Source organism: Tachyglossus aculeatus, chromosome 26, assembly GCF_015852505.1.
Source record: "Tachyglossus aculeatus isolate mTacAcu1 chromosome 26, mTacAcu1.pri, whole genome shotgun sequence".
NCBI classification, from domain to species: domain Eukaryota; kingdom Metazoa; phylum Chordata; class Mammalia; order Monotremata; family Tachyglossidae; genus Tachyglossus; species Tachyglossus aculeatus.
Genome location: NC_052091.1, coordinates 163,849 through 191,507, shown reverse-complemented (window position 1 = coordinate 191,507; position 27,659 = coordinate 163,849). Strand labels below are relative to the sequence as shown.

General features: G+C 56.3%; 3 protein-coding genes across 3 annotated transcripts; 1 reads left to right on the top strand and 2 right to left on the bottom strand.

The window, feature by feature from the left end:
* Positions 1-357: 357 nt before the first annotated feature.
* FXYD1 (FXYD domain containing ion transport regulator 1) lies at positions 358-6,848 on the bottom strand. Its single transcript, XM_038767619.1, has 10 exons — positions 6,765-6,848; positions 6,631-6,703; positions 4,757-4,887; positions 2,974-3,049; positions 2,089-2,142; positions 1,687-1,761; positions 1,352-1,388; positions 844-893; positions 678-735; positions 358-496 (listed from the first exon to the last, which is right to left on the bottom strand). The coding sequence occupies exons 1-9, from the start codon at positions 6,846-6,848 to the stop codon at positions 713-715; spliced, it is 603 nt and encodes a 200-aa protein (XP_038623547.1). The 3' UTR covers positions 358-496; positions 678-712.
* LGI4 (leucine rich repeat LGI family member 4) lies at positions 6,687-23,531 on the top strand. The gene is made up of 9 exons (XM_038766879.1): positions 6,687-7,013; positions 7,457-7,528; positions 9,354-9,425; positions 10,226-10,297; positions 10,641-10,712; positions 10,825-10,994; positions 11,450-11,614; positions 21,524-22,044; positions 22,254-23,531. The coding sequence occupies exons 1-9, from the start codon at positions 6,847-6,849 to the stop codon at positions 22,566-22,568; spliced, it is 1,626 nt and encodes a 541-aa protein (XP_038622807.1). The 5' UTR covers positions 6,687-6,846; the 3' UTR covers positions 22,569-23,531.
* Positions 23,521-27,659, bottom strand: FXYD3 (FXYD domain containing ion transport regulator 3). The gene is made up of 9 exons (XM_038767618.1): positions 27,426-27,659; positions 27,120-27,174; positions 24,624-24,692; positions 24,495-24,527; positions 24,364-24,387; positions 24,182-24,256; positions 24,053-24,089; positions 23,802-23,842; positions 23,521-23,658 (listed from the first exon to the last, which is right to left on the bottom strand). Exons 1-9 carry the CDS (start codon positions 27,657-27,659, stop codon positions 23,639-23,641), a joined length of 588 nt encoding a protein of 195 aa, XP_038623546.1. The 3' UTR covers positions 23,521-23,638.

Genomic DNA, 27,659 nt, shown 5'->3' with positions numbered 1-27,659 from the left:
TCCCCCCAACGCCCCCGCCCCCCTCGCTCCCAGCGCCTCCCCCTCGGCCTGCCCCCTCTGTCCCCTGCCCCTTCCATCCCCGCCCTGCCTTTCCCCCTCTCCCCACCTTCCCTCTCCGCTCCCTACCTGCTCTCTTCTTCCCCTTCTTTCCCCCTAAGTCGCCTGCTCCCGCTCCCGCCCCCGCCCCCGCCCCCGCCCCCGCCCCCGCCCCGCAGGCCCGTTTCCCGCATCCTGGAACGGATATTTCCCAGATTTTGGGTCACGAGAGCAGGGGGAGGATGAAGAGGGGGCCTCGGAGAACCCCCGAGCCCTGCGATCCTTCGACTCCCTCGGCGGACGGACAGACGGACGCTCCTAGTCATGGAACCGGGTTTATTACAGGGTTGGGGGTTCAGAGCTCGGGGAGGGGGACAGCGCCGCCCCCTGCCCTATATCCCTTCGCACCCCCCCCCCCCCACCTCGAGCTGGGCCAGGAGAGTATCGGGGCCGGAAGGACCTGGAGGGAAAAAAGATGGTTAGAGGAAATTGAAGCCTTGGAGGAGGGGTGACCTAAAGTTACCAGTGCCCCACCTTCGATTCCCCCCACTCCCCGCCAACTCCCTTCCCCTCCAGCCACATAATCTTAAAGGGCGAAAGCCCCCTCCCCTCCCACTCCGCTGCAAGACGGACTCACTAACCTGTAGGGAGGGTCGGGTGTCGAGGGGAGGGGTTCCTATCTCCTCCGGCTGGACAGGCCTGGGAGACAGAGATTGGGGTGTCAGCAGGGAAGAGGGGGGTCCTGCTGCTCCGCCCTCCCCCCTTCCTCCCCCATCTACCGTCTTCCCTTTAACTCCCCCAACTCACGGCGGATGGAACTGCGGAAGGCCCCTTCCTCTTCATCGGGTTCCCCCGTCCTCGGGAGAGAGAGAGACAGTCAGAGACGAAGAGGCAGAGAAAGAGGAAGAGACATCCAGAGACAGAGGTGGAAGATGGAGGTGGAAAGATGGAGAGATGGAAAGAAGAGACAGAAACAGAGGTAGAGAAGTAGATACAACCCGAGATAGAGAGATAAGCCAGGGATAAAGAGACAGATAGAGAAAGAATAATCGTAGTCGTCGTTGTAATAGATGCGATTGAGCGCCCACTTGATGCTGTGCACCTCATGGACAAAGTGTTTGGGAAGCAGAGAAAAACAACATTCCCTGCCCACAGGATGTTTGCACTATGGGGTGAGAGAGAGGTCGTGAGACGGACAGTCCGAGCTGGAGAGACAAGTAGAGACTAAAAGGTAGCGCTATAGTCCGAGGAGGTTGGGAAAGCCCAAGACCGGACAGATGGACACACAGATGGACGGACGGACAGCTCCTCTCACCTCTGTTGCTGATTGAATTTGCAGCGACATCTCCGGCCTGAAGGATGGAAAAGAAAACATTGCAAGCCAGGCTTCTCCGGGTCCTGGTTCACTCTGCTCCCCCGCCCCCTCTAGTCTCTCTGCTTCCCCCGCCCCCTTGTCTCTGTTCCCTCCGCTCCCCGTCCCGTGTCTCTGCTTCCCCCCACCCAGCTCCCGTATCTCATCTTGCCCCTCCCACTCCCATGTCTCTGCTCCCCCCCCTCCCCCCCGTGTATGTCTGCCCCTCCTCCCCTTCTGCCTGAGTCTCTGCCCCTCTCCCCTCCCCCCCCCCCCGGGCCCTCGCCCAACACACATACTGAGGATGATGAGAATTCCCAAGATGAAGAGGATCCCTGCGATGACCAGCCCCCCAATCCTCAGAGACTGGTAATCTGGGCAGAGGGAGACACAGAGCTGAGGCCCTCACACCCCCGAGGGTGAAGAGACAGAGGCAGGGAGGTGCAGGGACAGAGAGAGGCACAGAGACATAGCGGGATGCAAAAAGATTCAGAGAGACCTAGAAACATTGGCACGGAGACGCAGGGGAGTACGGACAGAGGCAAAGAGCTGTAGAGACAACAGAGAAACGTGTGCAGAGTCATGGGGACACAGATGCCGAGACTTAGGGGCCCAAGCACAGGTGCAGAGACCCAGGCCCCAGCCAGCCCATCCACATTGCGGGCTCTGGGGCAGTGGTTGGTCCCACAAACGCATCTCACCATAGTGGAAGGGGTCTCGATCCTCTGGAAAAGGCCCAGCTTGTTCTTGGGGGTCTGGGAGGAGAGGGGACAGCAGTCTGAGTGATAGGGGCCAGAGGCAGGGAGTGGCCTAATGGACTGGATGAACTCCTTGCCCCCAGACTGACCTCCAAGACTGACCCACTGAGCCCCCAGGCTGATCCCCCAAGAGCTCCATTGAGTCCCAGAATGATTCTCCCCAAGACTGACCCTTTACCCCCCTCTGGCTGATCGCTTTGACCCCCAAATCTGTCTCCTCTCACTTCCCCTACTTGCCCACCCTTCTGCATCACCTCTACATTTGGGTCTGTAACCCTTAAGCACTTTCATTTTCACTCCACCCTCACTGTAGGTGCGTACATACCCATCTGTTATTCAGTGTCTGTCTCCCCTTCTAATCTATAAACTTTTTGGGTAGGTCTTTGTTGCCTACTGTATTGTATTGGACTCTCCCAACCACTTAGTACGGTGCTCTGAACACAGTAAGTGCTTAATCATCAACATCTTCATCATCGATGGTATTTATTAAGCTCCTACTGTGTGCGGAGCACTGTACTAAGCACTTGGCAGAGTCCAGTATAACAGAGTTGGTAGACATGCTCCCTGCCCACAAGGAGTTCATTAAGTGCTATGGATTTATTTATCCCCTTTCACTACCAGACTGATCCCTGTCTCCACTGACCCCTCCATTCTGGTCCCCTATGACTGATTCCATTACTGGCCCGCTCAAACTGGCCTCTAGGCTGTACCGATTAACCCACCCAGGCTTACCCCTATTGACTTCAGACGGCCCCCCACTGACCTCAGATTGACCCCCCCAGCCTGACCTCTGACCCCAAGCTGACTGACATTGTTCCCCAAACTCACTGCCGCTGGCGGCGTAGGCCAGGCCGTGGATCAGCAGGGCCCCAAGAAGCAGGGCCAGGGTCCAAGGCTCCATGTCCTGGGGACACACAGGGCCAGTCAGCCCTGCCCACCCCACACCTCCCTCCGGCCCGACCCCAGCCTGATGGGTCTCACTAAAATCCTCTGGACGCCAACGGCTGTCCTGTTGCTGACAGATGGAGCTGCAGGGGGCATGGGGGGGGGGGGGGGCTTAGCACTGCCAGGGGGCAGCTTAGGGAGTCTTCTATGGTGAGGGTGTAGTGTGGGCAAGGGGGGGCATGGAGGACTTAGCACGGTGAGGGGGCAAGGGGGGCAAGGAGGGGCAGGGGGGCATAATGCAGTGAGGGGGCAGCATTGGCAGTGGGGAGCTTAGGGTGGTGAGGGTGCAGGATGGGAAAGGAGGGTGTGGAGAGGCTGGGCATGGTGAGGGCACCAGGTGGGAATGGGGCAGCTGGGCACAGTGAGGGTGCAGGATAGGCATGGGGGGCTTAGCAAGGTGAGAATGCAGGGTGGGCAAGGGGGGAAGAGAGAGGCCTAGTGCAGCGAGGGTGCAATGCAGACAGTGGGGGGCTTAGTGTGGTGAGCATGCTGGGTGGGCAAGGAGGGCATGGGGAAGCTGGGCATGGCGAAGGCACCAGGTGGGTGTGGGGGCTGGGTATGGCCAGGGCACAGGATGGATATGGGGGTCGTGAAGAGGGCGCCGCCAGGGCACAGGGGGAAATAGGCTGGTGGGTGAGACGGAGCACAGCCATGGGCCACTGTCAACAAGGTCAGTAGGCCCATCCAGCCCCTGGCTGTTTCTCCAGGCGCTGCCCGACCCCGCGGGTAGAAATATCTGTGCGTCACTCCGCAGGCATCTGTTCCCTCCCCCAACCCCATTACATCCCCTGCTGCACGCGTGCGTACACACACACAGACACACACACACACACACACACACACACACACACCACTCTCTCTCTCTCTCTCTTTCACTCTTTGGGCACAGCACCGACAGGCCACGGAGGAAACAGGAAACACAGGGCAGGGGTGTTGGAAGACATTCTACCCACCCTGGTGCACAAATACACACACACGCACGCACTTAAAATGTCACACAACCGCAGAGAAAACGACCCACACATCCTGCCTCTCAGTTAAACTCTCATACAGCCAAAGAAATAACCACACACACACACACACAAACACTCAACTGACACACAGTTAGACTTTCACACAACCCCAGAGATAAGGACACACACACATACCCCAACACCGTTAGAGTCTCACACACACAAGAACAGAAAACTGCTGACCCAACACGCACACTGGTACAGTTGGACTCATACAACTCCAGAGGAAACGACACCCACCCAAGGCACACAGTTAGGGACTCCGGTTGGTGCGCCCCATCGCCCGGACAAGGACACACAGTCAGACAGTCAGTCAGTCAGTCACACGCCAGTGGCACAGCCAGTCGGTCACACAGTCGTCAGACTTCTGGATCGCCAGGGCCAGCCTCAGTCACACACCCACAGCCTCACAACTTCCCACGGGACACAGCCCAGGAACAGGGGTCCCCCGCGGCCGTCAGGCCCAGAGATCGGCCGCGCGGGCCCCCCCACCCCCGCCCCCGCCTCGATGGGAAAGACAGAGCCGTGCAAGCACGACCGCACCCACGGGGCCGGCGGGAGGGGACCAGGACCCCCCGCCTCTGCCCTCTTCCGCCCCCCGCCCCCTCCCCAGGACTTGTCCGAAATTGGCGGCCTCGGCGGGGGTTGCTCACGATCTCCGCTGACTGGGAGCCGCCTGGGGTTCTGCCGTGAGCTCGGGGGTCCGGTTCGCTCTGAGACCCCCCGTCCGCCCCGCCCCCCGCCCCCCGCACCGCCCCCGCCTCCCCCGCGGCCCGGGCCGGTCCTGTAACCGGAGCCCGGGCTGGAAGCGGGCCAGGGCCGGGGGCCGGGCCCGGGGGAGGGGCCGGACCGGAGGAGACTCCCAGCAGCTCTTCATTCCGTTAGTTTAACTCCCGGCGCGCCCGGCCCGGCCTGCCACGACCTGGCAGCTGCAGCCGGGGCCGAGGGGCGCGGAAAGAGGCGGGAGAGGCCAGCGACGGGCGCCCCGCGCCTCCCCCCACCCCTAGCCCTAGGCTGGCTGTGGCCCCAGGGGTCAATCAATCAATCAATCAATCGTATTGAGCGCTTACTGTGTGCGGAGCACTGTACTAGGCGCTTGGGAAGTACAAGTTGGCAACATCTAGAGACAGTCCCTACCCAACAGTGGGCTCACAGTCTAGAAGGGGGAGACAGAGAACAAAACCAAACGTACTAACAAAATAAAATAGAGTAGATATGTACAAGGGGTCGCGGGTCATTCAGGTTGGAAGCCGCACAGTTCCTCATCTCCACCCCGCCCGCTCCGGGGTCACTGAACGGAGATTAATGATCAACCGCGTGTTTGCGCTGCGGGGCCGCGGGGAGCCGGGAACCGGGAGCCGGGAGCCACTGCGATCCCGAGAGTCGCCACAAGGGGGGACTGTTGCCTCGCCTAGAGCCGGGACCTCGGGCCGCAGGAGGCCTAGTGTCTGCCCACACCGCCGCCGCCGCCCCGCTTCCCGGCTCTACCCGGGAGGACTTCCCCCGGCTCCTCCCTCCCCTGACCCCTCCTATCAATCAATCAATCGTATTTATTGAGCGCTTACTGTGTACAGAGCACTGTACTAAGCGCTTGGGAAGTACAAGTTGGCAACATATAGAGACGGTCCCTACCCAACAGTGGGCTCACAGTCTAAAAGGGGGAGACAGAGAACAAAACCAAACATACTAACAAAATAAAATAAATAGAATAGATATGTACAAGTAAAATAGAGTAATAAATATGTACAAACATATATACATATATACAGGTGCTGTGGGGAAGGGAAGGAGGTAAGATGGGGGGATGGAGGGGGGACGAGGGGGAGAGGAAGGATGGGGTTCAGTCTAGGAAGGCCTCCTGGAGGAGGTGAGCTCTCAGTAGGGCCTTGAAGGGAGGAAGAGAGCTAACTTGGCGGATGGGCAGAGGGAGGGCATACCAGGCCCGGGGGATGACAAAGTCCCCAGGGTCCTGTGTGTCTCCGTCCCACGGACTCAGGGGTAGCCGTAGTAATCGTAGCAGCAGCAGCAATAGCGGTAATACTAATAGTAGCAGCAGCAGTGGCAGTGAGTATTACTATTACTAATGACACTAGTAGTGTATTTATTTATATTGATGTCCGTTTACTTGTCCTGATGCCTGTCTCCCCCCCCGCCCCCGGCAGGCCATGAACTCGCTGTGGGCAGGGATTGCCTCTCTTTATTGCTGTATTGTACTTCCCCACGTGCTTAGTACAGTGCTCGGCACACAGGAAGCACTCAATAAATACGATTGAATGAGCGATTGAATAATACTGTAATAGTAGCTGTTGTAGTGGTAATAGTACTTATTGAACTCTCTTTTTTCAATGGCGTTTATTAAGCGCTTACTATGTGCAAAGCACTCTGCAGTGCCTTATGTTAGACCCTGGTGTCTCCCCCGACGCCACCTCCCTCGCCCGGCCTCTCATCCCGGACCCAGCGGGTAGCCCCTCCCCACTCCCTGGCATGGAGGAGGGGGGAGGGAGGAGGGGATCCTGTCTACCCGGACCTTCGCTGCACCCGTTGTTCCAGGCTCGGTCCCCGATGGGAGGGGCGGGGCGGGTCCGGAGATCCGGGGGAGCCTCAGCCACAGTCGGAGGGACGAGTGGTCACAGGTCCAGAAGGAGAGAGGGAAGGACGGACAGCGTGGGTCTCAAGGCACAACCTGCGGTTGAATCCCCGGGGGTCCCAGCGCCCCCTTCCCTCCCCCGCAGAGGGGGCGGACATGACCGGTCGGGGGGCCACCGTCTTCCTGCTGCTGTTGGCGGGGGGTGCGGCCTGGAGACCCCCGAAGGGGAAATGTCCTCCCACGTGCTCCTGCAGCAAGGACTCGGCGCTGTGTGAGGGGTCCGTGGGGGTCCCCAGCGGCTTCGCTCCCAGCCTGCTGGCCCTGTGAGTATGGAAGCTTGGGAGAGCGGGGGTCGGGGGTTGCGTGGTCAGAAGATGTGTGGTCAGCGGGGACGCCGGGCCGCGGGGGTATAGGAGTCTGGGGAAACGGGACCGGGGGCTGGGGGAAAGGAGTTGGGGGTATTCGTTTCGGGGGAGAGGGGAGCCTGGGGGAACCGGGTGGGGCGGGAGCGAGGGGGAAAGGACCGAGGGGACAGGGACCGTGGAAACCTGAACTGGGGGTGCGGGGTCGGAGACGAGCGGGGGGGAGCCGGGAGGAACCGGGGGTGGAGGGGAAGGGGCCGGGGAAACCCGGGCTGGGGGTGCGGGGTCTGGGGGAACCGGGTCAGCGGATTAGGGGAATAGGCCTCGGCGGGAGAGGGGCCGGGAAAAGAAGGGGCTGGGGGCGAAGCTGAGCCCGCCTCCCGCTCGCGGCTTCCCTCCCCCAGGTCTCTGGTGCGGTCCGAGGTGCCCCGGCTCACGGAGCGGGCGTTCATGAAGACCCCGTCTCTGCATCTCTTGTGCGTGCGGGGCCGGGAAAGGGAAGGGGAAGAGGGTCGGGAGAGAGCTAGGAGAGAGCTGGGGAAAAAGGAGAGAGGAGTTAAGGAGATAGGGTCGGGGCCCGGGGGATAGGCAGGGGTCCCTGACTACCCCCTCCATCCCACCCTTCCAGCTTCATCTAGGCACTGGAGTCCTCATCCCTTAAATCCTTGGGAAGCCCCTCACCCCCGCAACTCTCTCCTTACCATAGCACTAATGTCCATAACTTTAAACTCTGTTGCTTCCTCCTACCTGTAATTTGAGGGCAGGGATTGTGTCTACTTAGTCTATTGTACCCTCTCAAGCATTCAGTGCAGAGTAAATGTTCAATAAATGTTTTTGATTAGCCGTTTGAGAGTTAGAAGCTGGGGCCAACCGTTTGGAGGCTATAGGCTGGGCTAATCCGAACCGTTGGTATGATCAATCCATCAATCAATAGAATTGATTGAGCGTTTACTGTGTGATGATGATGACGGTATTGTTAAGAACTGACTATGTGCCAAGCACTGTTCTAAGCGCTGGGGGGATACAAGGTAATCAGGTTGTCCCACATGGGGCTCACGGTCTTAATCCCCATTTTACAGATGAGGGAATTGAGGCACAGAGAAGTTAAGTGACTTGTCCAAAGTCACACAGCCGACAAGTGGCAGAGCAGGAATTAGAACCCATGACCACTGACTCCCAAGCCCAACCTCTTCAAGCGCTCGGGAAAGTACAACAGAGTTAGTAGACACACTTTAGACACAGTCTAGAGGGGTAAATAGATATTAATAGAAATATATAAATTACGGATGTACACAAAGTGGTTTAGAGGCAGGAACACGGGCTTGGGAGTCAGAGGATTTGGGTTCTATTCCCGCCTCCACCACGTATCAGCTGTGTGATTTTGGGCAAGTCACTTCTCTGTGCCTCAGTTATCTACTCTGTAAAATGGGGATTAATGGGGATTAAGACTGGGGTTAAGATTAAACCCCACAAGATTACCTTGTATCTACCCCAGCGCTTAGAGCACTGCTTGGTGCATAGTAAGTGCTTAACAAAATACCATAATAATTATTATTACTACACATAAATACCATGGGTCTGAGGGTAGGGATATTTACAGGGATGCTTGCTGGGTACAGATCCAAATACAAGGACGACACAGAGGGGAGAGGGACTAGGAAAAATGAGGGCTTAGTAGGGGAAGGCCTCTTGGAGGAAGTGCGACTTTAATAAGGCTTCGAAGGTGGAGAAAGCGATGGTCTGTCCTATATGAGGGGGAAGTTGTTCCAGGCCAGAGGTAGGATGTGGGCAAAGGGTCAGCAGCGAGATAGGTGAGATCACGGTGCAATCAGATTCAATCAAAAATATTTGTTGATGGCCTACTGTAAACAGAGCGACTGTACTAAGCGCTCATTAACCTGTCCTCAGAGAGCTTACAGTCTAGCGGGAGAGAAGGCAGACATTAGAACAAATGACCGGTAGAAGGAAGTCGTAAAATCGGTCAGTCGTATTTATTGAGCGCTTACTGTGTGCGGAGCACTGTACTAAAAGCGCTTGGGAGAGGTACAGTATGACAGTATAATAGACACATCCCCTTTCCACAACAAGCTTACAGGCTAGAGTCCCGCGCTACATATCCAAGGGCGCTGGCGCTGAGGTATTGAAGTGGATTAGAGATTGAATTGGGAATTCTGGGCGGGCCGAGGAGGGGGCCGGGGGGCGGGAGTGAAGCGGGGCCGGAGTGCGGGTCCCCGGCCCCAGGCTCCCGGGGAGGACTCGCCATCGACCCCAACCTGGTCCCCGTCTCTCTCCCGCCCCCAGGCTCTTGACGTCCAACGTTTTTGCGGTGATCGGAGATGACGCGTTCGCGGGACTCGTCCACCTGCGCTACCTGTGAGTGGGGCCTCGGTCCGGGAGGAGCAAGAGGGCGAGGTTTGGGGAGCGGCTGGACGGGGCCTGGGAAAGGGAAAGGTGTGGACGTGCCTCCGGGGTGGGGAGGTGGCGGGCCCTGGAAGCGTGTGGGCGAGTCTCCAGAGTGGTCTTTTATGATAATAATAATAATGATGGCATTTGTTAAGCGCTTACTATGTGCAAAGCACTGTTCTAAGCGCTGGGGGGGGGTACAAGGTGATCAGGTTGCCCCAGGTGGGGCTCACAGTCTTCATCCCCATTTTACAGATGAGGTAACTGAGGCACAGAGAAGTTAAGTGACTTGCCCAAGGTCACACAGCTGACAAGTGGCAGAGCTGGGATTCGAACCCATGACCTTTGACTCCCAAGCCAGAGCTCTTTCCACTGAGCCACGCCGCTGCTTCTTTTGAGCGGCGTCTGGGGGCGGGGCGTCTCCGTCCCTGCTGCCTAAGAGAAGCTGGAGCGGCAAGAATGATGATGATGATGATGATGATGATGATGATGGCATTTGTTAAGCGCTTACTCTGTGCGAAGCACTGTTCTAAGCGCTGGGGGGATACAAGGTGAATCCCCATTTTACAGATGAGGTAACTGAGGTACAGAGAAGTGAAATGACTTGCCCAAAGTCACACAGCTGACAAGTGGCAGAGTCGGGATTAGGACCCATGACCTCTGGCTCCCAAACCCGGGCTCTTTCCACTGAGGGTAGGGGCAAGGGCAGGGACGGGAGCAGGGGCAGAGGGGCAGGGGCGGACTAAATGGACCCTTTGGTCCCGCCCCAGGTTCATCGAGGGGAACCGGGTGACTTCCATCTCCAAGAACGCGCTGAGGGGTCTGCGCTCCCTGACGCACCTGTAAGTTCCGTGGGGAGGAACATTTTTGTACATATTTATTACTCTATTTATTTATTTATTTTACTTGTACATATCTGTTCTATTTATTTTATTTTGCTAATATGTTTGGTTTTGTTCTCTGTCTCCCCCTTCTAGTCTGTGAGCCCACTGTTGGGTAGGGACCGTCTGTATATGTTGCCAACTTGGACTTCCCAAGCGCTTAGTACAGTGCTCTGCACACAGTAAGCGCTCAATAAATACGACTGATTGACTGATTGATTGAGGAGGGCGGCGCGGTGCAGGCGTGCGGGGCCTCACCCAGACCCAGGCCCAGACGGTAATCCCGCCGCCTTCCCGCCCGCAGGAGCCTGGCCAATAACGGGCTCCAGACGCTTCCGAAGCAGCTGTTCCGCGGGCTCCGGACCCTCAGCCACGTGTGAGTGGGGGCGGGGGGCGGGGGCCACGGAAGGGCTCTCCCACCCGCTTCCCGCCCTCCTTCCCCACCCCGACCCCCACTTTTCGCCCGCCCCGCCCCGCCCCGCCCCTAGGGACCTGCGTGGGAATCCGTTCGTGTGTGACTGCCGCCTGCTCTGGCTGCTGCTCTGGCTGCCCCGGGGCAACGCCAGCGTGGGCGCTGGGACCTGCGTGGGGCCGCCCCCGTGGAACCAGACTCAGCTCAGCGCTCTGGATCCGCTGGCCTTCCGCTGCCACGTGGCCGGTGCGTGCTGAGCCCCCTCCGCACACCCTCCCCTCCGTGCTGACCCTCCCCCCAATACACACACACCATCCCCTCCGTGCTCACACACACACACACACACACACACACACACCCATCCCCTCAATGCAGATCATCCCCGCCACACACTATCTTCTCCATGCTGACCTTCCCCCTCCACACACCCCATTCCCTCCAAGCTGACCCTCCTCTCCACCATGTTCTTTCCTCACTGACCCTCCCCGTGCCGTGTCCCCTCCATTCATTCATTCATTCAGTCGTATTTATTGAGCGTTTACTGTGTGCAGAGCACTTGACCCTCCTCTGCGTGTCCTTGCTGCCCCACGCACATTGACCCCCTTGACCCATCCCTCTCCCTGGCCGCTGCCCCCTTGGACACCTGTTGCGTTCTGCGCTGGCACCCCACCCCGGTGCCTGTGCGCGGTGTCCCCTGGCAGAGCTGTCATGGGTGCAGGCGCTGGGGGAGCCCGCTCTGGGGGCTGAGACCTTCTCCTACCTCGGGGAGACCCACGTGCTGCTGACCCAGCCTTTTGCCGGCCGCTGCCTCTTCCTCCGTTGGGACTACACCCTGCAGCGCTTCCAGCCTGATGGCCACATTCCCGGTAAATCCTTGACCTCTGACTGCCCTGCCTCACATCCCTTCCCTTCCGTATCTGGGCATAGACCATCCCTCCACTCCTGGCCTCTGCCCGTTCCCCTGGTCCTGATCCTGGGTCTTGCTACTTATGTCCGGCATTCACACATTTACATGCACATACATAGACTACTTATATTTGTCTTTCTTGCACTCACAGTAAAATCAGTCAATCATTCGCATTTGCTGAACACTTACTCTCTGCAAAGCACTGTACTAGGCATTTGGAAGAGTACACTGGGGAGCAGTCGTGATCCGTATCCTCAAGGAGCTTACACTCTAGCAAAGGAGGCAGAGACTAAAATTGCTGGTGTGGGGGAACCATCATCATCATCATCATCATCATCATCATCAATCGTATTTATTGAGCGCTTACTATGTGCAGAGCACTGTACTAAGCGCTTGGGATGTACAAATTAGGAGAAGCAGCGTGGCTCATTGGAAAGAGCCCGGGCTTTGGAGTCAGAGGTCATGGGTTCGAATCCCGGCTCCGCCACATGTCTGCTGTGTGACCTTGGGCAAGTCACTTCACTTCTCTGAGCCTCAGTTCCCTCATCTGTAAAATGGGGATTAAGACTGTGAGCCCCACGTGGGACAACTTGATCACCTTGTAACCCCCCCAGCGCTTAGAACAGTGCTCTGCACATAGTAAGCGCTTAACAAATGCCATCATTATTACAAATTGGCAACATATAGAGACAGTCCCTACCCAACAGTGGGCTCAGTCTAAAAGAGTGGGCTCACAGTCTTTTAAACCAACAAAGTTTAAAGTTATGTACAAATATGCTGTGGTGGTGAGCAGGTAGGATGAGTACCTAAATGTGAGATGGGAGAACTCAGTTGCATAGGTGACATAGGAGGGAGAGAGCTAGGGTGGGGAGATGAGAGATTAGTCAGGAAAGACTTACTGGACGAGGTATGATTTTAGAAGGCTTTGAAGATGGGGAGAGTAGTGGCCTGTCAGATATGGAAGGAGAGGGAGTTCCAGGCAAGAGGGAAGGCCTGAACATGAGGTCAATAATGAGAGAGACAAGAACAAGGCACATTGAGAAAACTGGCATGAGATGGGTGAAGCTTATGATCGGGGGTGTAGCGGGAAAGGAGTGAGGGTACCTAATGATAATACTAAGGAGAGATGTTATAAGGAGAGATGTGAGCTGATTGAGTGCCTTAAAGCCGAGGGCCAGGGGTTTCTGCTTGATACAAAGAGAGATGCGCAGCTTTTGGAGTTGTGGGGCACATCCACAGAATGATTTTTTAGAAAAAAATGATAATTATGGTATTTGTTAAGCACTTAGTATATGCCAAGCACTGTTCTAAGCACTGGGGTAGATACAAGGTAATCAGGTTGGACACAGTCCCTGTCCTACATAGGGCTCCTAGCCTTAATCCCTATTTTACAGATAAGGGAACTGAGGCACAGAGAAGTGAAGTGACTTGCCCAAGGTCAGACAGCAGACAAGTGGCAGACCCAGGATTGGAATCCAGGTCCTTCTGACTCCCAGGCCCTTGCTCTAGCCACTAGGCCATGCTGCTTCTCAATGAATCCGGGCAGCAGAGTGAATGAAAGGACTGGCAGGGGGAGAGAAAGGAGGCAGGGAGGTCAGCGAGGAGGCTGATGCAGGAATTGAGTTGGGATGTGACAAACGCCAGGGCCAGTGTGGTGGCTGTTTGAATGGACAGGAAGGGGTGGATTCCAGAGATGTTGTGGAGGAAGAATCGACAAGATGTGGCAATAGAATGAAATTGGGGGTTGAAAGAAAGAGGAAGTCATGAGTGATGCCAATTTTGCAGGCTTCTTTGTTGGGGAGAATGGTAGTGTTGTCCTCAGTGATGGGAAAGTCAGGGGGATGGGAGGGTTTGGGAGCAAAGATGAGGAGCCCAGTTTTGGGCATGTGAAATTGAGTTACCAGAGGGGACATCCAAGCATAGATGTCTTGCAGGCAGGAAGATTTGCCAAATTACATCAGGGAGAGCTAGGGGCTAGTGAGATAGGTTTGGGAGCCATCCACTTAGAAATGATACTTGAAGCTGTGGGAGTACGTGAGTTCCCCAGGAGCCTGGAAGTAGATGGAGAATAGAGAATAGAAGCGGACCCACAACAGAGCCTTGTGGGATCCCATAGTTAGGACGTGGCAGTTAGGGAGTGGCACAGCTAGGCAGAGGAGGAGCCCGCCAAAGACACCAAGAAGGAGTCACCAGAGAGATAAGAGGAGAACCAGGAGAGGACAGTGTGAGAGAAACCAAGGCTAGATAGTGTTTCCAGGGTAAGGGGCTGGTTCCCAGTGTCTAAGGCTACCAATCAATCTGCGCATCAGGCAGAAACTCCTCACCCTCGGCTTCAAGGCTGTCCATCACCTTGCCCCCTCCTACCTCACCTCCCTTCTCTCCTTCTCCAGCCCAGCCCTCACCCTCCGCTCCTCTGCCGCTAATCTCCTCACCGTGCCTCGTTCTCGCCTGTCCCGCCGTCGACCCCCGGCCCACGTCATCCCCCTGGCCTGGAATGCCCCCAATCCCTCTGCCCATCCGCCAAGCTAGCTCTCTTCCTCCCTTCAAGGCCCTACTGAGAGCTCACCTCCTCCAGGAGGCCTTCCCTGACTGAGCCCCCTCCTTCCTCTCCCCCTCGCCCCGTCCATCCCCCCGTCTTACCTCCTTCCCCTCCCCACAGCACCTGTATATATGTATATATGTTTGTACATATTTATTACTCTATTTATTTTACTTGTACATATCTATTCTATTTATTTCATTTTGTTAATATGTTTGGTTTTTTTCTCTGTCTCCCGCTTCTAGACTGTGAGCCCACTGTTGGGTAGGGACTGTCTCTATATGTTGCCAACTTGTACTTCCCAAACGCTTAGTACAGTGCTCTGCACACAGTAAGCGCTCAATAAATACGATTGATTGATTAAGGCAGCCAAGAGATCAAGGAGGATTAAGACGGAGCAGAGGCCATCAGATTTGGCATGAAGGAGGTCAGTGGTGACTTTGGAGGGGTCAGTTTCAATGGAGTGGACAAGAGCCAGATTATGCAGGGTCGAGAAGGGGGTTGGAGGGGAGGAAGGGGAAGGAATCTGACCCTGAGAGTCAGAAGACCTGGATTCTAACCCTGGCTCTGCCACCTGTCATCATCATCATCAATAGTATTTATTGAGCGCTTACTGTGTGCACAGCACTGTACTAAGCGCTTGGGAAGTACAAGTTGGCAACATATAGAGACAGTCCCTACCCAACAGTGGGCTCACCTGTCTGCTTTGTGACCTTCACAAGGTCACTTCACTTCTCTGTGCCTCAGTTCCTTTAAATGAAAAAGGGGACTCAATACCTGTTCTTGTTCTCCCTCCTTCTTAGAGCATGAGCCCCATGTGGGACCTGATTATCTTGTATTTGCCCCAGTGCTTAGTACAGGGCTTGGCACATAGTAAGCACTTAACAAATGCCAACAAATAATGTTTTCATTGTTATTATTATTATTAAGTAGAGGCAGCAGATGTACACCTGTTCCAAGTATTTGGACAGAAACGGTGGGTGGGAGATGTGGCGGTGTCTAGATGGTGTCCCATGGGATCAGCCCCACACAGCTCTGGCAGGGTGAGCGTCACTTGGAGGCTTAGAGGCTCGGAGGAGGAGGAAAGCCGACCTCAGTCCCAGGACTGTGTGATCCTGCCCTGCCACTCGGTGCTGAGTCTGGCCTGTAAGCGGCACCGGAGGCAGTGGTCGAGGAGGCGTGGGGGCCACCGGCGCGAGGTCCAGTTCCCTCTGCCATGGAGAAGCTGGGCTCAGCCTCCAACACACACCTTTAGTTTGTCTGGAGCTCATACAGCCCCCTCCCCTGTCCCCAAAACCACTGCCACCTCTGCCTCCACCACACTTGGCCTCCCGGTTCCCCAGAGAATGTGCTGACCTTCTTAACTCAGTTTTCTACCAATCCATTAATCAATCAAGCATATTTAATGAGCTTTTATTGTGTACAGAGCACTGTACTAAGCGCTTGGGAGAGTACAATATAATAAAGTTGGTGGACAGATTCCCTCCCCACAACAGTCTAGAGGGAGAGACGCATTAATATGAATAAAAAAGTGACGGATTTGTACATAAGTGCTGTGGGACTGAGGAAGGGGCGAATAAAGGGAACTAATCCAAGTGCAAGGCTGATGCAGAAGGGAGTGGGAGAACAGGAAATGAGGGCTTAGTTGGACGAGATGCGACTTTAATAAGGCTTTGAAGTGAGGGAGAGTAATTGTCTGAGATGTGAAAATGGAGACCATTCCATCACAACAGGGGCCTGCCTAGGTTCCAGAATCCTATGATAGATTTTTGCATAGCTTTCCTAGTGGAGGCTGATAAATCACCTGTTTTACTTAGACTTATCGTTTACCCTTTACTCCTGGCCAATTCAGTGAAGCAGTTTACATTTCTTTGCCTGTCTTCCTAGGGGTGGGCCCCGAAGATGCAGTGATCAACGTTGTCATTCTTGCATGACTTTTTCTAGGACTTTGGACGATACTCCTTGGTCATGTTCTGTCTAGTTTAAATAATTCTGTGACAGTGTTTAGCTGAATCAATCAGTCAATGAGTAGTGTTTATTGAGCGCCTGCTGTGTGCAGAGCACTGTACTAAGTGCATGCTTGGGAGAGGATTTAATTTTTTCTCCCTCCTTGCTCCCATGCCCATTGCCCGTACCGACTGTTTCAGACATTTAACAACCTCCTCAAACCCCCTGCCCCCTCTCTCCACATCTCTTCTTCCTAATGATCTGGCCACATTTTTGATTGAGAAAATTAAAACCATCAGGCGTGATCTCCCCAAAATCTCCTGAGCTCGTCTCCAGTCCTTCCCTCCTCCCCATTTTTTCCGCTCTCCCGTGTTTCGTAGCAGTAGCTCAAGAGGAGCTCTCCCACCTCCTCTCAAAATCTACCCCCTCTGCCTGCACCCCTGACCCCAGCCCTTTGCACCTTATCAAAACACTTGTCCCCTCCCTTCTTTCTTCCTTAACCACCATCTTCAACTGATCACTTGCAAATGGCTTCTTCCCCACTGCTTCCAAACGTGCTCACATATTCCCAAGCCCCTCGACCCCACGGCTCCCTCCAGTTAATTGTCCCAGCTCCCTCCTACCAATTCTCTCCAAACTCTTAGAATGAGTTAACTACACCTGCTGCCTCCACTTCTTCTCCTCCAATTCTCTCCCTGACACTCTCCAATCTGGCTTCTGTTCCCTCCACTGCATCAAAACTGCCTTCCCCAAGGTTACCAGTTGTCTCATTCTTGCCAAATCTAACTGCCTCTACTCCATCTTAATCTTTCTTGACCTCTTAGCTGTCTTGGACGTCGTGGACCACCCCTCCTCCTGGAAACATCATTCATTCATTCATTCATTCAGTCATATTTATTGAGCGCTTACTGTGTGCAGAGCACTGTACTAAGCTCTTGGAAAGTACAATTGAGCAACAAATTGAGACAATCCCTACCCAACAATGGGCTCAAATCTCGGGCCCGACAACACACGTATTCAATCTGTCACCAAATCCTGTCAATTCTACTACCTTCACAACATCACTAAAATCTGCCCTTTCCTCTCCATCCAGATTGCTACTACACTGACCCAAGCACTTACCGTATCCTTGGCTTCACCGACACTCCCCTCTCCTGGTTCTTCTCCTATCTCTCTGGACACTCCTTCTCAGGCTCTTTCACAGACTCTTCTTCTGCCTCCCAATTCCTAACTGTGGGAGTCCCTCAAGACTCAGTTCTGGGTCTCTTTCTAGTCTCCATCTACACCCACTCCTTTGAAGAAATCATTAGTTCCCAAAGCTTCAACTACCATCTTTAAACAAGACCATATCCAAATCTATTTCTCCAGCCCCAACCTCTCTCCTTCTCTGCAGTCTTGCATTTCCTCCTGCCTTCAGGACATCTCTACTTGGATGTCCCACCAACACCTAAAACTCCACATGTCCAAAGCAGAATTCATCTTCTCACCTAAACCCCACCCTCCCCCTGTCTTTCCCATCACTGTAGACAGCACCACTACATTCCCAATCTCACAAGCCCATAACCAATCAATCATATTTATTGAGTGCTATGTGCAAAGAACTGTACTAAGCGCTTAGGAGAATACAATACAACAGAATTAGCAGACATATTCCCTGCCCATAATGAGCTTACAATCTAGAGGGGGAGACAGACATTAATATGAATAAATAGGTATTTCATAATAACTCAAAGACACGTACATAAGTGCTGTGGGGTTAGGAATGGGGAAAATATCAAAATATCCAGAAGTCACAGATTGGAGTGCATAGAGGATGCAGAAGGGAGAGCGAGCTGGTGAAAAGAGGGCTCAATCAGGGAAGGCCTCTTGGAGGAGATGTGAACTTAGTAATGCTTTGAAGATGGAGAGAAGCGTGGCCTGGTGTCTATGGAGGGGGAGGGAGTTCCAGGCAAGGGAGAATGATGTGGGAAAAGGGTCAGCCGTGAGATAGATGAGATCAGGGCAAGGCATAACCTTGGCATTATCCTTGACTCATCTCTCTCATTCATTCATTCATTCATTCAATCAATCATATTTACTGAGCGCTTACTGTGTGCAGAGCACTGAACTAAGTGCTTGGAAAGTACAGTTGAGCAACAAATAGAGACAATCCCTACCCAACAACGTGCTCACAGTCTTGGGACCGACAACACACATACTCAATCTGTCACCAAATCCTATCAGTTTTATTACCTTCACAACATCATTAAAATCTACCCTTTCCTCTCCATCCAAATTGCTACTACACTGATCCAAGCACTTACCATATCCTGCTATGATTACTGCATCAGCCTCCTCTCTGACCCCCCTGCCTCCTGTCTCTCCCAAAACCAGTCCTTACTTCACTTGATTGCCCAGATCATTTTTCTAAAAAAATGTTCAGTCCCCTTCTCCCAACTCCTCAGGAATCTCCAGAGGTTGCCCACCCACATCCACATCAAACAGAAACTCCTTACCATTGGCTTTCAAGCACTCAATTGCCTTTGCCCTGCCTATCTTACCTCCCTGCTCTTCTTCTACAACCTGGCCCACATACTCAGCTCCTCTAATACCAACCTACTCATTGTACCTCGATTTCATCTATGCTACTTGCCCACGACCTCCCTCTGGCCTGGAACTCCCTCCTCCTCTGTATCTGGTGGACCACCACTCCTCACCTTCAAAGCCTTATTAAAATCACATCACGAAGAATTCCTCCCTGACTAAACCCTCATTTTCCCCTACTCCCTCTCCCTTCTGGTTCACCTATGCACTCAGATCTGTACCCCTTAAGCACTTGATACTCATCCCACCTTCAGCCACACAGCCCTTATGTCCATATCCATTGTTTATTTTCATGTCCATCAGCCCCTCTAGACCATAAACTCATTGTGGACAGGGAATGTGTCTACTAGTTCTATCGAACTGTACTCTTTCCTGAGCTTAGCACAATGGTCTGCACACAGTAAGCTCTCAATAAATACCACTGATTCACTGATGGAATAGAGTTGGTGGACATGATCCCTGACCTAGTGTTGCCAGTAAGAATTTCTGGCTTGTGTGTAGAGCTTCCCTGATGCAGGCTGATACATCCCTTGAGTTTTCTTTAGGCTTATCATCAGCCCATGGCACCTGGCTGACTGGCAGGGTGCTTTCACATGCATTTGCATAGGGTTTTTTGGGGGTGTGGTCCTCTAGAACTTAGTCTGCAAAGTCATTCCTTCATGACTTTCTCGGACTTTGAACACTGCCCAGCGCTTAGAACAGTGTTTGACACGTAGTAAACACTTAACAAGTACCATAAAATAAAAACGGAGTTGGCAGACACGTTCCTGGCCTACAGTCTAGCTTACAGTCTAGAAGGGGCAGGCATTAATATAAATAATTTACAGATATATATGCAAAAGCCATGGGACTGAAGGTGGGGTGAATACCAAATGCTTAAAGGGTACAGATCCAAAGACATAGATGACGCAGAGCAAGAGGGAGCCTGGGAAAAGAAAGCTTAATTAAGGGAGGTCTTTTTCTGAGGTGGGGAGAGTGGTGGTCTGGCATAGATAGAGGAGAAGGGAGCTTCAGGCCAGAGGGAGGATGTAGGAAAAGGGTCCGTGGTGAGGTTAGGTGAGATTGGGGCACAGGGAGCAAGCGGTGCTAGGGGAACCAAGTGTACGGGCTCGCCTGTAGGAGGAGATTGGTGAGGGGAAGTAAGAGGGGGTGAGCCGAGTAAGGGCTTAGAAGGGTTAGAGCTGCTCCCTGTACTTTTCCTGTATCTGACCCCCAGCCAAGGTTTTGTCCACTGGGCTCCGCTGCATTCCTAAGCTACACTGAGAGTCTAGGACTGTTCTTTAGTAGCCCGTCCAGGAGTACTTTAGGGAAGATCTTGCTGGCCCCTGGGGCCAGATACCTTGATAATGGTTGCCATTTGATCTTGCTGGTGGCAGCTCCTCAGTGGCCTGTACATTGAGGAAGGCCTGGTGCGAGTCTAGCACTGTTCTTTAGTAGCCCATCCAGGAGTACTTTAGGGGAGATCTTGCTGGGCCTGGGGTGTAATCAGATGCCTTGATAATGGTTGTCATTTGATCTTGCTGGCGGCAGCTCCTCAGTGGCCTGTACATTGAGGAAGGCCTGGTGCGCCAGTGGTGTGGCGGGGTGGGGTGAAGCAGGGTGCCCCTTCCCTGCTTGTGGATCCCAGCTGGGGGTAGGGGGCGGGCGGCGGGTCCAGGGACTTGACCGTTTCTCAGGGATCTGACTGTTGCCCCCCCCCCCCCCATCCCTTCCCACCCTCCCATACATGGGACGAGGGGCACATCTTCATGTGCCAGGGGTTTGGTACGTTGGGCGGGTCCCCAGCACTGGTGGTGGAAGGTGGGGTGAAGAGAATCTGGTCCCGCTGTTGCCCTAACCAACTGTCTGCCACGTTACCTCCGTGTCCAGGCTGAGGCCAGACTGGTCATCCCTCCTCAGAGGCTCCGCGATGGCATGAACCGGGCCATGCAGGGGTTCTGGTCGACGTGTGAGAGTTCTCGGGGTGGGGGCGGCCTGCCAGGCCCTGGGTCTCTCCCGTCGCCCATCACACAAACTCCTTAACTCGGTGCAAGGTGGTGAGACGCAGGGTTAGGCCAGCTTCACCCCTGCCTGGGGGAGCGGGAGGGATGTGACCTTCCAGAAGAAGGGGAATGTCTCCCATATGCATTTAGCGAGGTCTAGTAGGAAGAACATGGGTCTGGGAGTTAAGGGACCTGGGTTCTAATCCTGGTCCCACCACTTGCCTGCTGGGGGACATTGGGCAGGTCATTCCACTTCTCTGTGCCTCAGTTTCCTCATCTGTAAAATGTGGATGAAATATTTGTTCTCCCTCTTAGACCGTGAGCCCCATTTGGGACAGGGACCGTGTTTGATCCAATCAATAATATTGGATAATAATAATAATACTGGGTGCTTGGGAGAGAACATTAAACTAAACTATGTGTAAAGGAAGCAACGGAATGTAAGGATATATACATCAGTGTGGTGGGGACAGGATGAATGTGGTGGGGACAGCGCCTAGTAGAGTGCTTAGCAAACAGTGGCACCTAAGAAATATTACAGTAATTATTCTTCACACAGGTACTCAATCACGGGCATGCAGACACCTGCACACTTGCAGAAAATTGTCCACACAAGTGCATATACAGGCATGCACTCAGAAACGTTTGAGTACACACACACTTATGTAAGCCTATGGGTGTTTTTCCGTGCCTACGCTCAGGTTTACACACACGTACACACACACACACACACACACACGCACGCACGCACGCACGCACGCACACACCCGGGCACGCCCCTGCACTGGCCCTGTGTCTTGTTCTGCTTTTCCCCCAGCCCGCTCCGTGGTGTCCTGCAAGCCGCTGGTGCTGGGCTCCCGGCTGTATGTGCTGGCCGCCCGGCTGTGGGGGGGTTCAGAGCTGTGGCTGCGCCCCTCGCCCGGCCTGCGTCTCGCCCCGTCCCAGCCCGTGGCCCCCGAGCGGCTGCGCAAGCCCAATGACGCCGAGGTCTTGTGGCTGGACCAGGCCGCCTGCTTCCTGGTGGTGGACGCCAGCAAGGCCGGGCGGACGACGCTGCTGTGCACCGGCTCTGGCCCCCGTGCGGGGCCCGGCTTCTACCCGCGCCAGAGCCTGCACGCGTGGCACCGGGACACGGACGCTGAGCCGCTGCTGCTGGCGGGCGAGCCGCACCTGCTTCTGGCCTCGGCCGCCCAGCGCCCCGTGCTCTACCGCTGGCGCGCTGGGGCCTTCGAGCGCCACACCGACCTGCCCGGGGCCGAGGACGTGTACGCGGCCCGACACTTCCGCGCGGGGCCCGACCTGGTGCTCTGCCTCACCCGTGTCATCGGAGACTCCATGGTGAGGACCCGGGACCCCAAGCTCGTTTGACCCCGTCCCCTCCACGCCCTGCTCCCTCCGACCCCACCCCCTCGCCCTGCTCCCCCACAACCTCCCTCTCCGGCCTGGCCCCCTCCATATGTCCTGCTCTCCCAGGGCCGCTCTTTTTGGCCTGGCCCCATCCCCCAAGTCCCTCTCACCTGGCCCCCTCCACCCCCTTGTGCCCGCAGGTGATGCGCTGGGACGGCGCCATGTTCCGGCTGCTGCAGGCCCTGCCCTCCCGCGGCTCCTTGGTGTTCCAGCCCCTGCGCATACGCGGGGAGCAGCTCGCCATTCTGGGCAGTGACTTCGCCTACAGCCGCGTGTTCCGCTTCGCGCCGGACCCCGGCGTCCTGGAGCCACTGCAGGAGCTGGGGCCCCCGGCCCTGGCCGCCCCCCGCGCCTTCACCCTGGTCCCGGTGGCTGGACGACACTTCCTCTTTGCCGCCTGCTTCAAGGGGCCCACCCAGGTGTACGAGCACCGCCTTAGGGACCTCGGCGCCTGACCTGGTGGGGGCACGTGAAGGTGCGGGGCTAGTGCAGAGGCTCAGGTGGCCCCGCCAAACAGGGGCCCATTTCTTGGCTTTCCATCCCACCCCTCTTAAACACTGCTCATTTCCTGTCCTCCCCTACACCCCAAGCCTGGCAGAGAGCAAAGCCGGGCCTGCCCGGAGCAGACAACCCGAGCTGGAATGAGACTGAGAGGCGTAGAAGGTCACTCTCTGCGGGAGGTGGCAGAGTGAGCCATTTCCCTCCCCCGGGGCCCAGGCAGCTGGGACCACCTGGGCAGTCTGCCCAGAGCCCAAAGCTGTGGCTTGGTCCCGCTGGCAAGGGCCTTGCTGACACCGCCTCCAGTGCCCACGAGAGAGCCGGGGTCCCCTGAGTGGGAACCACCTGTCCTGGCAGAGATCAGCAAGAAATACGGAGGCATGGGCTGGTTCTGGGTGGGGATGGGGTCACCAGAGGACACCAGGAGGGCTGGATATGTGGTGACTTGAGGGGGCAGCCCTGGGCTGGAGGGGGTGGAGCTGAGACCTTTGAGAGCCCCTTCCGTGCCGGGGTTATGACTCAGTGGGCGCTAGGTAGCGCAGTAAAGACTTGGGAAACAGTCATTGACCGCCACCCCCTGTCTCTGTGGGTCTTTGGCCTGCATGGGAATCTCTGGGCAGGACACTGGGTGCCTCTGGCCCATCTGGGGGGTTCTGGGCATCTCTGGACCACAGAGGGGCTTCTGTGGGGGTCTCTGGACATTTCTGGCACACAGGGTCTCTGGGAGTTTTAGCCTATATGGCAGTCTCTGGGCATCTCTGGCCCTTGCCCCCACCTCTTCTGGATCATATCCCCTAAGGTCAAGGCACGGAGTCTGAATTCTGGGGGACTGAGAAGAGCTATGTGAGAAAACTGACCTCCACCCACCTAGTGCCCTGTTCCCCCAGCAGCCACAGGCCTGGGGGCTCGTTGGTGTGGAGACGCTTTATTAACGTGGTAAAACAGAACAGAGGCTGTAGGAGCCTGGAGGTGGGGAGTCAAGGTGGTCAGAGGCTGGGGTCGGGAGCGTCGTCCACCCGCTCCAGACTCAGCAGTTACTGGAAGAGCCTGCAGGATCCCAGAGAAGTCACACGCCACCACCTGCAATGCGTCCCCTGCCCACCCCCTCCTGTGCTGCCACCCCCACCCTGCCAAATGTCCCCCTACCACCAGCTCCAGCCTGCTTTCCCTCCCCCCTTAACCACTCTTACCTGGGCCCATGAGAGGGGTGGGCACATTCCCACCGCGGGGGCTGAGGGAGGATTGGAGAACCAGATCAGGATCCCACCAGTGGCTGCTTGCCCTCCTTCCCCCCGCTTCCCGCCTGCCTCCCTCAAGCAGCGAGAGAGGGAAGTGTGGGGCGGGTGTCATTGAAGGAGAGGGGAGCTGGAGGGTGGGGGAATCAAGGGAGAGGTGGGGTTCAGAGAGTGGGGAGAGGGGAGACTCGGGGCAATGGTCTCACTTGTGCTTCTGGCTGAACCTGCATTTACATCTGCCACCTATGGGGAGATATTGAAGGGGTTACGGGGGGAGCAGCCCCCTCTTCAGCCAGGCGACCCCCTCCCCAATTGGCCATGCCCCCCCAACTCACTCATGAGGACGATGATGCCAATGGCACACAGGATCGCAGCACAGATCAGGCCACCCACTCGCAGGTTGTGCCAGTCTGGAGGGCAGCAGAGGGGACAGGGGTCAGGTCCTGGGCAGCCCACGCGCATCCCCGCCCTCCCTCCCCCCAACCAACGGTCCGAACAGTTGCCCCATCACTCTTACCATAGTAGAAGGGGTTGTCTGGGTCTGGGGTGGGGGGGGGAAGAACAGAGCATTGGTGAGGAGAAGAGGTCAATAAAACTGGGGGGGAGGGGCCTGGGGGGGTCAGAGAAGTGGGTACTCCCCCAACTCACCTGCAGGGTCATTGGCTGCTGAAACAGGTAGAACTGAAGGAGAAAAGGAAGCCAAATCAGAAAGTCTCTGCTGGGAGGGGTGCCAAGGGGCCACCAACTCGCCCACCCTCTGGCCCTGGGCTCACTTGCCTGCCGGCAGCAGCAGGAGTAACACTGGAAGCCCAGCCTGGAGTCCCAGCTTCATCACTACAGGCAGACCTGCCGGACAGAGCACCATCGACAGGACTGTCAGGCGGACAAACACGCCTTCCTCTCAGAAAGTCACATGTAGACATACATGTGGTCAGAGGCTGATACATGGTCACCAACAGCCACATACAGACATATGGTCCCAGACGGCCGTAGGCAGAAGTGAGGTCACAGGTGGTTACAGACATTTATGCATGTTCACAGGCTGCAGGACAGTCACAGAAAAGCCCAAGTGGTCATCGGCAGGCACATGGTGACATTGGCATTTATAGATGGTCAATCTCAGATGGTCACGGGCTGCCACATGGTCACAGACCATCACATGTGGCCATAGACAGACATGCGGTCACAGAAGTCCTAAGCAATCAATCAATCAATCAATCATATTTATTGAGCGCTTACTGTGTGCAGAGCACTGTACTAAGCGCTTGGGAAGTACGAGTTGGCAACATATAGAGGCAGTTCCTACCCAACAGCGGGCTCACAGTCTAAGCAGACATGCAGTGACAGGCAGTGTCCCTTAGAGCTGCATTCACTGGAGTTGGAGGGAGGAGCGAAGCCAGGGTCAGGACACGGGGGGCGGAGCTAAAACCAGGCCTCCTGGGGTCGAGGGTGGGGCCAGTGGCAGGGGAGGGGGAAAGACCCCCAGGGAGCGGAGTTAAGGCCGGTGGAGGATGGGGGCAGGACCCCAGTGAGTGGGGCCAAGGCCGGTGGGGGCAGGGACTGTTTGGTCCTGGTCTGTGTACCAGAACGAGCGGAGCCTGGGGCCCGGCTGAGCCGGGCTGCGGAGGGCGGGAAGGAGGGAGCAGCGCAGGGAACAGTGCGGCCCCGCAGGCTTGCCTCTGCCGGGAAATGCTGGAAGAGGTTGCGGTTATTTCACCCGGCTCTCCACCCCTCCCCCGCCCCCCGCGCCATTGTCGGGGCGGCCGGGATCTTGGGAGCGCGGAAGGAGGAGGCGGGGGACGGGACGGGACGGGACGGGGCGGGACTTCTTCCCCACGTCTGGCCACGGCCCATCATCATCATCATCATCATCAAGCGTATTTATTGAGCGCTTACTATGTGCAGAGCACTGTACTAAGCGCTTGGGAAGTACAAATTGGCAACATATAGAGATAGTCCCTACCCAACAGTGGGCTCACAGTCTAAAAGGGGGAGACAGAGAACAAAACCAAACATACTAACAAAATAAAATAAATAGAATAGATATGTACAAATAAAATAGAGTAATAAATATGTACAAACATATGTTGCCCAGGCTCCTGCCCCGCGGTCCCAACCAGGAAAAGCTGGCCCCGGGCGCAGTCTGTGCCCTCCCCGGTGCCCCAGCAGCGGCCCCCGCCCCCCCAGCATTGCCCCCCTCCCCCCCCCCCAACGGGGCCGAGAGCCGGGCTCCGCAGCGCCCCGCCGCGGCCCACCGCCAGCACTGCCCATTAGGGCTGCTGACTCCCCGGACTCCGCTAATGGCGTTTCCAGCTTCCTTCCCCCGTCCCGTCCCCCTCCACGGCCCCAGCTCTCTGCCCTCTCCCGGTCCGCCTCGATGGGTCCCGGAGTTTCCGCCAGCGGCCCCCCCTCCCCCAATTCATTCAACCCATCCCCCTGCACCAGCTCCACCGGCTCTGCAATTTCCTGCAGACTTGCTCTTCTCAATCTCCGAATTCTCCTGTCTCTGTTTCTACCCCTTTCCGTCTCTCTCCCCTTCCCCACGAATGCAGAAAAGCAACACTTCTCAGCCCCGGCCCACTCTGCGGAACACGGCACTCAATCTACACCCCTGCAGGTTCAGTGTCCCTGTCGACAGGCCCGCGATAGCCCTGCCAGCACTCTCGCAGGGCACAGTGTCCCCATTTTCCCTCCACAGTGTCCTGTTTTCCCTCCCTCAGGGTATAGTGTCCGCATCTAGACTCCGAGTATCCTGTCTACACTCCCTCGGGGTACAGTTGTCCCCATCTACACCCCACAGTATCCCATCTGCACTTCCTCAGGGTGGCAATGTCCCCGTCTACATTCTGCAGTGTCCTGTCTACACTCTCTCAGGGTATGGAGTCCCTGTCTTCGCCCCACAGCCTCCTGCTATAACTCTGCAAGGGCAGTTTCTCTCCCCGGCCCCCACTACACTCCCACAGGGCACAGGATGCCCGAGGGGGCCCCAGCCGGACCCTGTCTTGAGCACCATTCAGTCCACGTCCACAGACCCCGACGTTTAGCGACCCTGACGCTAATTTTGGTCCCTGTCTCTCTGTGTTTCAGTCACTCTCTCTGTCCTTCTCTGTGTCTCTCAGTCCCAGTGGCCCTCGCAAGGAGCCTTGCAGGCCTCAGTTCAGGCCGCCCAGCCCCCATCAAGCCCATCTCCCTCATCCGGAGAATCCCCCAGCCCGGTGGGGACTGTGGGCCGTGGGTTGGGGGTCGGGGGTCGGGGGCCGAGCCCTCGCTCACCGTGCGGCAACCAAGGCAGCAAAGGCGGCGGCGGAGGCGGCAGCGGCGGGAGTCGCTAGGCAGTGGCAGGGATCCGCCTGTTTGTGCCTCCTGCCGCGCCCTGGGCAAACCTAGGCAGGTATGAACAGGCCCGGCTCCACCCACCCCCACCTAGGGCCCCCTCCTCCCGCCTCTCCCCGCCGGGGTTTAAAGACGCAGCCACGGGGAGGTGTGGGGGGGTGGGGGAGGTGCGGGGAGAGGAGAGGGGGGAGGGGAGGCGAGGGGAGAGGGGACCGCTGCCGCCGGGACTCGCGGGGCCCAGAATACCACCCCATCCTCAATTGGAAGCCGCGAGAGTGGGGTGGGGGACCGGGCGGGGAGGGCCCGCGCTGCCCCGCATTGGACCTGCAACTGCCAGTGTCCCCCAGCTCTTGGGCGGCTAGGGATGAGCAGGGGCAAGGCCAGGGTAAAGGTCAGAGGCATGACAGGCTTCGGGCCGATACCACAACCTCGTCCCTTTATCGAGAGGCGAGGTTGAGGTATCGGCCCGAAGCCAGTCAT